Source organism: Talpa europaea (genome assembly GCF_964194135.1).
Source record: "Talpa europaea genome assembly, chromosome: 9".
Classification (NCBI taxonomy): Eukaryota; Metazoa; Chordata; class Mammalia; order Eulipotyphla; family Talpidae; genus Talpa; species Talpa europaea.
Window position 1 is genome coordinate 96,273,348 of NC_140076.1, and position 12,543 is coordinate 96,285,890.

The 12,543-nt window shown below is 35.0% G+C and overlaps 1 protein-coding gene across 4 annotated transcripts in view; it reads left to right on the top strand.

Moving 5' to 3' along the window:
- The window catches only part of ABCD3 (ATP binding cassette subfamily D member 3), a gene marked incomplete at both ends in the record, with an annotated part of 62,008 nt that overhangs the window by 24,532 nt on the left and 24,933 nt on the right, over positions 1-12,543 (top strand). For 3 of the 4 annotated variants that reach the window (XM_084243664.1, XM_084243665.1, XM_084243667.1), the window contains 4 exons: positions 2,232-2,320; positions 9,846-9,915; positions 11,129-11,226; positions 11,894-12,017. In XM_084243664.1, the coding sequence (XP_084099790.1) occupies positions 2,232-2,320; positions 9,846-9,915; positions 11,129-11,226; positions 11,894-12,017 (381 nt within the window). The remainder of the gene's footprint in view (positions 1-2,231; positions 2,321-9,845; positions 9,916-11,128; positions 11,227-11,893; positions 12,018-12,543) is intronic. The other variant, XM_084243666.1, reaches the window with a different exon arrangement.

Consider the following 12,543-nt stretch of genomic DNA (forward strand, 5'->3'; position numbering starts at 1 on the left):
CATGACTTTGAAGAATCCTTATAAACACTCCCCTTCCTCCCGAAAGGTTAGTGTATTATATAATCCTACTGTCCCTGACCCATCAGTTAACAGCTTTAATGTTCATCTGATTGTTTGCAGGGGGTGCCTGAGCATGAAATGAATGTGAGACATTGGCTAGATTGCTGAGACTTACTAAGAGGCACGGGTCTAACATGGGCAGCCATTTAGGTCCTGGTCTACCCATGCTACAGAATCATTTTATAAGCCATGTTTGAGGGTCATAAAAATCCAAGTTTACCTCCACTTCACAAAACTGAAATAAAGTCCCATCGAAATTACAGAAGATTGGAGGTGGAGTGGGGAAATAGATTTTTGAAGTAGAGAAATGAAAATACTTCATGTGAATATGTGAAAGTTCATACATATATGAAAGTTTAGACCCTAAATCAATGTAGATCTTTTAATTTCTGATATATTTCACAAAGCCATTAATAGTGGGAATAGGGTATCATCCTTTGTATGAAGATATTTTGGGACTGTCATTCTCAAAGTTTGCCAGAGCTTTGCTAAAGTGAGACAGGTAAACTTGGTTCTTATTTTAGAGAAAAATTAAGCCAGGAACATAAAGGAAAAAATAAACTCTTTGTTTAATGTTCCTTTATACCTAAAATGATTCATTTAGGATTGGCATAGTATTTAAGATCTGAATTAATAGATAGCATTAAAGTTTAAAATGACACCTATAGATATCATTTATTAAAATTAATAGGTCCCTCCATTGTCAGTTGAATACTAACTTTGAAGCCATGGGTTAGAATAGGCTATCTCCTTGCAAGCCAACTCTGGCAAACATTGAGGTCCCAACTTGTCACAGTGCAATTGGGCAGATGTTCTTTTTTACATTGTCTTCTGTTTTATGGCTTCATTTAATTCTTCTACTTTTATGCCTCATCTTTCACTTAAAAGGTTATTATTTTTTCCAGTACCTTGACCTTTTTGAAAACAATAATTGTTTTGCAAAAATTGTGTAGTTCAGGGATGCAACTGCCCTTCAGTCCTAGAACTTTAAAATTAAGATATCCAGCATTATCCACCATAAATCCCCTGCCACAGCTTCCTTCCCTGACTTTAGCTTCTACATGGCTGTTATATTCTTCCAATTTGGAAACGTTTAAGATCAGCTTTGAATGCATGTGTGTTGGAGTTTGGAGAGTAGGTTGTCATCTCACACAGAGAAGTTACTGACTCCTCACCACTCAGCCTCTGATCCTTCCCCCTCCACAATCATCTCACACAGCATTGTCTTTGTCATGTTCTCTAAACAGAGTTTTTTTAGCAATTTGTTCTTCCCAGAACTTTGCAGTAATTTTATATTATCTAAACTGCTGGATTTGCAGGTTCATGGTTCATATGGCGTTTATCTCTTATTTTTCATTAAGCCCCTTATGGTTTTTTTACCTGCAGCTCTCATCCTTTCCTTTACTTTATCTGTTTAATATTTTGCTATCCAAAACCTTCCTATCCTTCCACTTACCTAATGAAGTGATGCAAATGTACTTATGTACATTTACTTGGTTTCTTATTTTTCAATGGGTATATTTTTCCTTAATAATTAAATTGAAGACCCTGTGAGAATAGGGGCACTATTATAGATTTTTCTAACAAATTAAAACATATTTATTCTATTTAGGTAAAATTTTAGATTTCAGTATTTGTTAGCTGCTTATATGCTGAGAGTTTATGTCATTTTTCTTTATTAAAGTTGTATATTGAAAATATAGTACAATCACAATACACTGTGATTTAGATCATCTAAGTTATCCTGCCTAGCTTCTCTCATTGATTTAATTATATGAAGACAAACTGACCTGCCTGGGATTCAGTTTTGAATTCTGGATGAGAAAGATTACATAATCTGTATGGTTTTTTCCATTAAAAATTGCCTTTAAGTAAAATGTTAGACAACTGTATTAAAGCTAGAATAAATCTTTTTGAGTTTAGAAACCAGAGACACACTATGGTGGCGGGGGCGGAAAGGGGGGAGCGGGAAGAGGAAGGATTAGGGTCAAAATAAGGGGGGGGCGCAATTGTATGGGGAATATAACCAAAATGAAAAATGGTATAAGAATTATATAAAATAAAATATTAAAAAAATAAAAAAAAATAGAAACCAAAAATCTTGACCAAGGATGTTTCTTTTGACTTTCTAAGATGCATTTACTTAATTTACTATACTTGCTTTATTTTAGACAGGTTACTTGATTCTTATTGCTGTTATGCTGGTATCTCGAACATATTGTGACGTTTGGATGATTCAAAATGGGACGCTCATTGAAAGGTACTTTTCTTCTATCTTCCTCCTGTGTGTGAGACACTGGTTTGTCTCATATTTAAGCATTGTCTTAATAAGCAAGAAATGAACTCTAAGTTAGGTACAAATACTAATTAATACAAATGATGTATTTTTTCATTACTTAGCAAGTATTTCTTGAGTGTCTCCTGTGCACCAGACACTCAACTGCACTCTGATGATGACATACTGGTGAATGGAGAGACCCAATGCCCTGCCCTGCCAAGCCGACACTTTATTGTGGCCTTAGGGACAATTAAACAGAAAATTAAAGTGCAGTATAATGACTGCTGTAGCTTGGGTTTAAAAAAAGCCAGCAAGTTGAAATGATGAGTTAATTTGGAAGAAAATAAAGCAGAAAATCTCAGGGAATCACATTGAGGATATTTATTAAAAGGAAAAAAATTCCTACAAAATTTTCTTCAATTTCTACACTTAACACTTTATATATTCTTCATTGTCATCTTTATACATGTATAGTATATTATTGATCACTACAGTTAATAACTTTTGAATTAAAATACTTAAAAATAACAATTGGGATATTAGCATTTATTTTAATATTAAGAATTTATTTTTTGTAATTCCAATTTGAATGTCAAAGTAAATTTTTTCTTAGAATTCTGTTTCCTGGTGTGTAATATTCTATCAGAAAATTTCTTGAAATACATCATCCAAGATAACTTTTTGGATGACAGCGCTTAAAATTTTTATTTGTTCCCGTTTTGAAATGAATGCTTTTTCCTCATATCCTTGATATGTCTCTTAGATGATGTGTAGGAAAAGGAGGAATGCTACCCACGATTTCTGACTCTTCTCTCAAGGAGAATGAAGATTCCTTATGCCTCTGAATATGTGTGAATTGTTTAGATTCAACTCAGGCCTCCCTGAAATCTTTGGTTAGTTAGTCCTGTGCCTTTTTATTTAATCAAAGTAATATATAAAGAGCTTAAAAAGTCATTCATGAGCATAGTTCAGACACAGGACTTGATCATAGACACATGTGTCCCATTCCTCCCGCTGTCACTGTCATTCCGGGCCATTTGTTTTCTATTCCTTTTATTATTTTATCTCAGCATTTCAGTGTAGCATACTTGTGTTACTGTTTCTAGATTTTTCAGTTTTCAAAAGTATGTATTCATTTCCTACTTTGGAACATGAGAAAGAGATCCTGTACACTCCCATGCTCACCCCCAGTGTTGTTATACCACAATATTTTGTGAAGTCAGAATTTACTGCTTACATGATTTTTACTGTTGTTTACAGCTGAGACATGGTGTGCTTTGGGAGTATGAAATGACAAAGATAAAATAATTTAGTAACCAGGTTCATGTCCTTTGCCCAAGGGAAAAGTCAATTGGTTGGGTCCTTACAAGGAGTGGATCTCTCTTCACAATGGATTTTGGACAAGAGTGAGTTATTTAGAACCTTAGAAGATGCAACACAGAAACAGGCCATGAACCAGAAATTTCCTTATAGACTAGCGGGTCCTATTTTCTAGCTAACGCTGAGTGTTGGAGGGTTGTGATTGGCATATGTTAGGTTGTTTGCAGTGAGGTATTTCCGGAAAGGGTGGGCTGAGATTTGTGATGTAGACCAGACCTCCGGGGTGGGCTCCATTTTGTGGTCCTGATATATAATTTAACTTTATTAGTAGCATTAGTTTTTTTGCTCATTTCTTACTAATTCAAGTTTATTGATGATACTGTAAAATCTTCTCAGTATTGTAATGTGGTCAGACACACCAAGTACCAGCCCAGCTTCTATCTCCTGCTAGTTTCCTGCTTTCCTGCTCTAACCAGGATTGATGGGATGGTAGGCACACTAAATAGCAGTCATGCTATTTAGGAATTTGCTTTTATTAAGATACCAAGAATTTCTTTCATTTTTCACTCTGTATTGAATAACCTGTTTTTTTCTTGTTTTTCTTCTTCCTCAATTTACTTCTTATTTTGGCAGATGCAGTCTTTTTCTGAGAAAGGGTACGGGGGCAATAAATTTTTAGGACTTTGTAGATCTGGTAAAGTCTTTCTTCTCTCACACTTGGTTGATAATTTAGTTCTTTAAACATTCCAAGCTGGAAATCACTTTTCCTCAATACTTGTAAAACACCACCCTGTTGCCTACAATAGAGTTCAGTGGTTCTCACCCTGGGCTGCAGGATGATTAGAATTATCTGGGGAATTTTGATTACTGTGCCTAGGGCTCCCCCAGGAGATTATGATTCAATTAGTCATCACTTTGGAAACATCCCAGATGATTCTAACACATAGCCAAAGTTCAACTCCCCATCTAGCTTCACTTTGAGTTAAATCCCACTCCTGTGCTGACTGTTCTGCCTTAGATCCTCCGCCTTCTTTTTGGATGCTTTTATGATCATTTATTTGTTGTTAATGTTTTATTTCTGGTGTTTGGGAATTTTTCTGAATGTTGGTATAAATTTTGTTTTTCATTGTGCTGGGCACTATATGGGTTCTTTTTAAACTAGAAAGTCATTGCTGAGAAGTTTTGTTTTAAAAAAAATTCTCCATTCTTTCTGTACTTTTTCTGTAATCCTTGCTAGCTGAATGTTGGAACTCTGGGACTGATCATCTGACTATCTTATAATTCTCCCATTATTTTCATCTCTTACATTTCATTCTGTAATTGTAGGAAATTTCTTTAAGCTTCATCGTGCAGTAAATTTTTACTTGTTGTGACTATTTCCAAGAGCTGTCTTTTTGTGTGAATATTCATTTTTATAGTAATTATTCTTTCAAATCTGTGACTTTTTTTTTTAGTTCTTTGAATTTCTCTTTCCTTCATGGTCCTTTGTGCTTCTGATCTTTGTCATTTACTTTAGAGACTTTCTGTGACTCCTAGCTGTTTGTTCATACTTAAAAGTGAAGAACTGAAAAACTTGTCTAGAAGTCAAATTAAGGACTTGTTGATTATCGGCCTGGTGTTTGTAGTGGGGATCTGGCTATTTTGTAGTGTGCCCTAGTGAGGAATCCTTCAACAGATTCTAAGAGAGTTAAGCGTAAACATAATTCAAAGGTTTGTTTCTTCCTATAGTATAGTATACCAGAGGATCGATTTGTTTTTGTGAGCTGTGTGTACATGTCCTTTGCGTTCTTTGTATACCTATTTAATGTTAAGAAGATATTTATGTTCTTCTACATGATTATAGAATTTTATATTTCCTTCTGCAATTACTTTTTGATTTTAAGTGCCCATATCTGCTAGTACGAATGTAGACTCTCTAACTATAGCATTGTGAATTACTTGTGGCAAAAATAAGCAGGTTACTTGTATTATGAACAACATCATATTAGGCATCTGTGTAGAGTTAGCCACATATAACATATAAAGGACCATGCACAATCATGGTGTCAGGACACAGAGGAAATTTCCCCACCCAATTGGGATTCTTTTAAAGCTGCATGGACAAACAAATTAACATCAAAGAGATTGATAGGAGATAAGACTAAAATTTAATAACACATGTACAAAGGTTTATTTATTTATTAAAACGATAAAATTTTATTTATGTATTTGAAATGCATCTTAATAGAAATCTGAAGCCCAGTTTGTTAGTATTTTATTATTTCAGATATTAAAGATTTCAGCATGTAACTAAAAGCTATAGAGGTGTATGGACACTTTAAATGGTTGTAAATCTGAAAGAATAATGGAGTGGACCAGGGATATCTATCCTGCCTTTAGAGACCTGGGGCATCAAGGGCTGGGGTCCCATTTCACATGACGGACAAGAAAGGGTTACCTTATCCTTACAGTATAGATGAGATACTTAGATAGAGCGGACATGCTTACTGATAATCCAACAGATGGATGAGACCCCCAAACGACATTCTTCTAGGTCATTAAATGGGGAGCAGTGATTGCTTTTCTGATTGGGAAAAGAGCAGAAACTTAGGAGATGATCTCTTTCTTCTATCAGAGGGATGAAGGTCTTAGGCAATGACAGTAGCTTCTCCTCAGTCTTAAGGGATTTCATTGCTCTTGGCTACAAATACTCTGCATGCCAGAGTGGGGCATCTTAATAAACCAGTTGTAAGAGTCTTAGGGTGTTCTGATTCAGGCATCTTCAATGATACAGCATAGTTTATATTTGAAAGTTTCCCCCTTTTATTCTGGTTTTGTGGTTTCATGTTTATATAATCCAAAAGAAAAAACTTTTCCTCTAAACTAGGGATTTGCAGCTTTAATGGAATAGGTACTAATATTTCTTTTCACAAATACTTAATACCCTGGAAAAAGGCATTAAGATGAGCTGATGATGGACAATTGGTGATGATGGACAAGAGAGAAGTTACTTGTTATTCTACTAGATGGAGTAATCATCCTGTTGGATACTGAGTTTTAAATTTTAGTATGAAAAAAAATTGAATTTCTAAGAAAATATTTTGTTACAATATATAAACTTATAGAAAAGTTGCAAGAATCCTATGATGAGCAACTTCCTTATTCATTAAGTTCAACAGTTATAAAATGGTCATTTTAAACTTAATTGGTAACTTTCTCAGTTTTTTTTTTAAAGATTTATTTATTTATGCATATAAGAACTGAGGTACAGGCCAGAGGTGTGGGGGTTGAGAGGATTCACCAGAGACAGAATGGGGAGCAAAACAGGTAGACTGAGTGAAATACACTGCTGAGGGGAGCAGCGGGCGAGACAGGAGTGGTCTTCTGTGCCATGTGGGTTGCTCCCTGGCTGGGGATTGAACTTGTGCTTCAGTGGCTGTGGATAGGTTCATAGGTTGTGTCTTAACCCCTAATACCACGAGGGAGGCCCTCAGTATTTTTGAGCTGTTCTGTATAAGAGCTTTGATTCTTGGTTAAATTAAAGATTTACAATTTTGTGAATTTTTAATATGCAACAATTTTATTTGAAAAATTAATGCAATCTAATTTGCTACTAAAGTTACTTTGTTAAGTTGATTTATCTGTCTTTTCCTTTTTGCATATTCCAAAGTAGGATTAGATTCATATATTTCTGCTCAAGAAAAAAGTTTTGAAGAGATAATGATGGTTCTTAATGTACTTCATTTTGATATTCTATGCATCTTTTAGGGTTGTTAGCAATGGTTAATGACTTTAAAGTATGGGGAAATCTTAATAGGACAGACTCCCTTCTTTAAGGTAGAAACTAGTAATTCCCATGATAGGGAGGAGATTCCTTCATACCTTGTTGCTGTATGTAATCATGTACATAATTTTATTTTCAGCCATTTGACTACAGGTAGCATTAAAACTTACTGAATTGTCTTTCATGAAAGCATTAGGACTAGATAAAGATGTATATAAGCACAATGGAACACTATTCAGCTTTGAAAAATGATAAAATCTTTCCATTTGCAATAACATGGATGGAAGTGAAAGGAATTTTATACTAAGAAATAATTCAGAAGGAGAAAGGAAATTCTGGATGATTTCACTCATGTGGAAACAAAGGAACAGACAAAACTAAATCAAAACAAACTCAGAAATCTTGACTGAAGAATTGAGGCTTCCAGAGAGGGAGAGTAAGGGAAAGGGATTGGAGGGTCCAGTGGCCCATGGAAGAGGATCATGGGTGCTTTGGTGGTAGGTGGGATATGGGAACTTATGTCTGAAAAGGTGTGAACCTTTTCAATATGAGGTAATGCAATTAAAAATAATAACGATGGGCCTCCCTTGTGGCACAAGGGGTTAAGTGTCAGCACTATCCATGGCCACTGTAGCACGAGTTCCATCTCTGGCCAGGGGGCTGACCCACATGGAGCAGCAGACCTGTCCTGTCTCGCCTGCTGCTGCCCTCAACAGTGGATCCGTTCTGCTCCCAACTTTGTCTCTGATGAATCCTCTCACACCCTGTACCTCTGGCCAAAAAAAAAAAAAAAAAAAAAAGATGATTAGGGCTACTATAAAATGAGGTCTACTGTACTTTAGGTAATTATTACTTTTCTCTTGCAGTGGAATAATAAGCAGAGATACGACTTTATTCAGGAAACCATTTTTTAAATTTATAGCTGCTTCTCCAATGGTAAACCATTGCTGAATGACAGCACGTGCGTTACCAACGTTTTATAATTGTGTGTGTTTTACAGCTTGGGCAGCACTAAAGCACTTTGATTTATGTAAAGTTTGTTTCAAACAATTTTAATTTAACCCTCTTTTGTACTGTCTTGATTGTATCTTGTCTCTAATAGTCATATTGCTATAAACAACATTTTGTGTGGTTCTGTTTTAACTTTTTTTGTAGTCAACTTTTCGAAACTTTTTAGGAATTATATCAGAATCGAAGTATTAGTTCTTCTATCAGTCTAAAGTAGCATTTCCCAAAGTATATTCTTTAGAATCTTAGTTAGGATGGGGGAAATGCTATGTGCTGCCAGTGCTCATAGATAATGCAGTGTACATGTGAGACAGTAGGAGTTTTGTGAAGGCCTTTGATAAAAGACACTAGATTGTTTAACACAGGTTTTTCACAAATTTAATTTTCTTTTTAATAGGCCCATTGGCATTACTTGATGTTATTCATTTAAAGCAAATGATTTCTCTATATCAGCTACCAGTCATTTTTTTGTGTGTAGAGCTAGGTTTAAATCACTTAGTGCAGTGTTTTTCAAAATAGGTTTTGGGGATATTAATAAATGTTACTTAAAAGTGTGTAAACAAATAAATTTTACCTCTTTTCATAGATAATAAAGAGATGGTATTTAAAGATACTTACGTGATAGATGGTTTTCAAACTTTTTAAACAAAACAGAGGACCCCTCACTTTAAATAATTTCTAAATGTGTATTTTAAAACCAGATAAATACGTAAAACATTAAAAAAAAAGATAAAAGAGTAGCTGGTCTAGTTGAAGTGTGTGAACAGATCTTAGCTCTACAGAATCATTCTGATGCTTTGAGAAGGCCCGCTGATCTGCTGCCTGTTTATCTAGTCCCCCAGCCAATCAAGTGGGATCCACAGGTGAAACCCCACTACCATGTGTTTTGGTAAAATTGTATTAAAACTCAGCCTATGTCATTCCTGACTTTTTAATTCTATGATAACAGAATCGAATAGTTGTACTTTATGGCCCACAAAGCTTAAAATATTCTAGGCCCTTTGTAGAAAAAGTTTACTGTTCTGTTAGTACAGCTCCATGTCACTAATTCATTAAAAAATCAAACAAACAAACGCTAGTTTGTTTTATCCATTCCCAGTAATCCAGTCCTGCATCTTTATAATTGTCCCTTTTCTATCTGAACTCCTTTTGTTGCAGGTTAAGCCTTTTTTAAAGGAAAGAGCCAGTTACCATTCTAATTTACCTTTGCTTTTTATAAAATGATTTCCAAAGCAAGCTATGCAGTGTGATAAAATTTCAAAAGTTTGAAACGTTTTTGTAAGAAAATGTTTTTAACATCCTTTTTTCCTTATTCTTTTGATTCATTAAGACTTGAATAGAGCTTTACAGAAGTTTACTTATGTTAATAAGTTTTGCATCTTTGGCAACTAATGCATTGCATGTGCTGGTTTGCAGTGGTATCATTGGTCGTAGCAGAAAAGATTTCAAGAAATACTTATTCAACTTCATCGCTGCCATGCCTCTTGTAAGTGTAATTCTTTGAAACCTTTGCATAGGGAAGAGTTCAAATCGTGCCAAAAATCTTTAAGAATTTTTTACTTAATAAGTTCTTTAAAGATTTATGATACTAAGTTCCTATTTCAAGTTTAGTTTATAACTTAGAGCAGAAATTTTAAATGTAAATCTTTACACTAGCTAGAAAAAATTAGGAGAAATTGCTTTTGGTTCAATTTCACTTGTAGTATTCCCAGGTGGAAATTTTCCCCCCTCAACCTGTAGGTCAGAGTTTCTTGAATGTCTGCTAGCATCCCACTAGATGGCATTAGTGTTGCTCCTCCAGTTGTGACAACCAGCATGCCTCCAAACTATGTCCCATATCCTGTGGGAGCTGGGGAGCAAAACCACCCTAGTTGGTAAGCATTGCTTTAGACCTTAAACTATTACAGTAATGTGAGCTAGTTAATGTAGTTTATGTTAAATTAGAATTTATATAAAACAAAAATAAGTGGTCTAAAACAAGTGATTTTCTTAATTTGCCTCTTTATTCGTGGCATTATAAGTATTTTAGTATATAAATGTGGGAATAAAAAAGCTTAATTGAAAAATCTATTTAGAAAATATATCAGATATTCTAGTTTAATAAGGCTTGTGAATGAACATAGTTCTTAGGCCTTTTAAAAGAAACTGAGATAAGTGGTGTAGATATCAAAGACTGAGATTGAACAGAAGAGCAGTGTTTTCATGTTTGAGAAAATTTTTATGTAGATGAATCTGGAGCTAAGGAAGTATTTTAATATAACAATGGAAAAGAATAGTACGGTGACTCTGGATCAATCTGAAAAATGGCAGTTTGATATAAAACATACAGTTTAAAATATGTAAGTACAGTGTGTGTAGAATTCCATTGTCTAATATTGTAGTGCTGATAGTATAACATAAGTATCAGGACTCCTAAATTCAGGTCCTTCACAATGGATAAAAAGGTGAAAGATTTGATGTTTTGTTTGTAAGTTACTTCTCATAATTAATGATATCAATGTATTCTAAAATATAGTTCCTAGTAAAATTTAGCATATCAGGGTAATATAGCCAGTTATATTTGAATTAGAACTTGATATCAATTTAGTTATAAAAATCATAGGATTTGGGACATAGCAACTGATAAAATATATAAATGACAATTTAATAAGTAGAAATGATGTAAAATAAGTTAACATGTATTTGTTTGTTTGTTTTAGATAGCTCTGGTTAATAATTTCTTGAAGTTTGGGTTAAATGAGCTCAAACTGTGCTTCCGAGTAAGACTAACGAAATACCTCTATGAGGAGTATCTCCAGTAAGTTTACCTATTTTTATATTAATAATTCCTTTTTTTTAAAGATTTATTTATTTATTTGTTTGTTTGTTTGTTTGTTTGTTTATTTATACAAGCACTGGGTACAGTCAGAAGTGCGGGAGGGTAAGGGAATTCACCAGAGCCAGAGCGGGGAACAGAACAGGCAGACTGATGATGCACTGCTGAGGGGAGCAGCGGGTGGCAGGATAGGTCTGTGCGCCATGTGGGACCCTCACCTGGTGGCCGGGGATCGAACCAGTGCTGCATAGGCTGCGGGCAGCTTTGCAAACCAGTGCTCAACCACTGCGCCACCAGGGGAGGCCCTATATTAATAATTCTTAAATTGAGCAGTAATATTCATGATAATGAGATGTGGAAGTTTTTCTTTTTTATTGGATATGTTTTTCAAGAAGATTGCTCTTAGACCCAGAAGTGTGTAGGGAAAGACCTGAACTATTTGGAATTTAGGCCTGGCTCTTCAGTTGGGAGGTTATTATTCTGTGGATTTGCTTTCTTTAGTGCTGAGATAAATTAGGAAAATCTATAGAACCTCTCCAGGTCCAAGTTTTTTTTGTTTTTTATGAATTTGTAGTAGGTAGTATAATGTGATTTTGTTGTCATTTTTTAAAATCATGTGTTTTAAAGTAATTTTCTTACTGCTGTTTAGAGCATTCACGTATTATAAAATGGGAAATCTGGACAACAGAATAGCTAATCCAGACCAGCTGCTCACACAAGATGTAGAAAAATTTTGTAACAGTGTAGTTGATCTGTATTCGAATCTTAGTAAGGTAAGTTTCTTGGTTTTATTATTTGCTAATTTGTTGAATTTTGAATCTAAACAAGTTAGTGTAAAATTGATTTGATGACTCTAACAAGAGCATATATTTAATGTTTCCATGAGAAAATGAGAGTTGTTATAGTAATTTTTAAATGCAATCACTTAATTTTTTTTTTTTTTTAAAGATTTATTTATTTATACATACACGCACTGGGTACAGTCAGAAGCGAGCGGGAGGGTGAGAGAATTCACCAGGGCCAGAGTGGGGAGCAGAGCAGGCAGAAGGACCGAAGTACACTGCTGAGGGGAGCAGCGGGTGGCAGAAGAGGTCTGTGCGCCATGTGGGACCCTCCTCCAGTGGCCAGGGAGCAGCTGGGGATCGAACCGGCGCTGCAGAGGCTGCAGGCAGCTTTGCAACCCAGCTCTCAACCACTGCGCCACCGGGGAGGCCCACAATCACTTAATTTTTAATATATTTTTTTTTGTGAGTGCTTTGACCAAGAACTGAGAATGTAGTGTTTTCTAAAGATTTAATA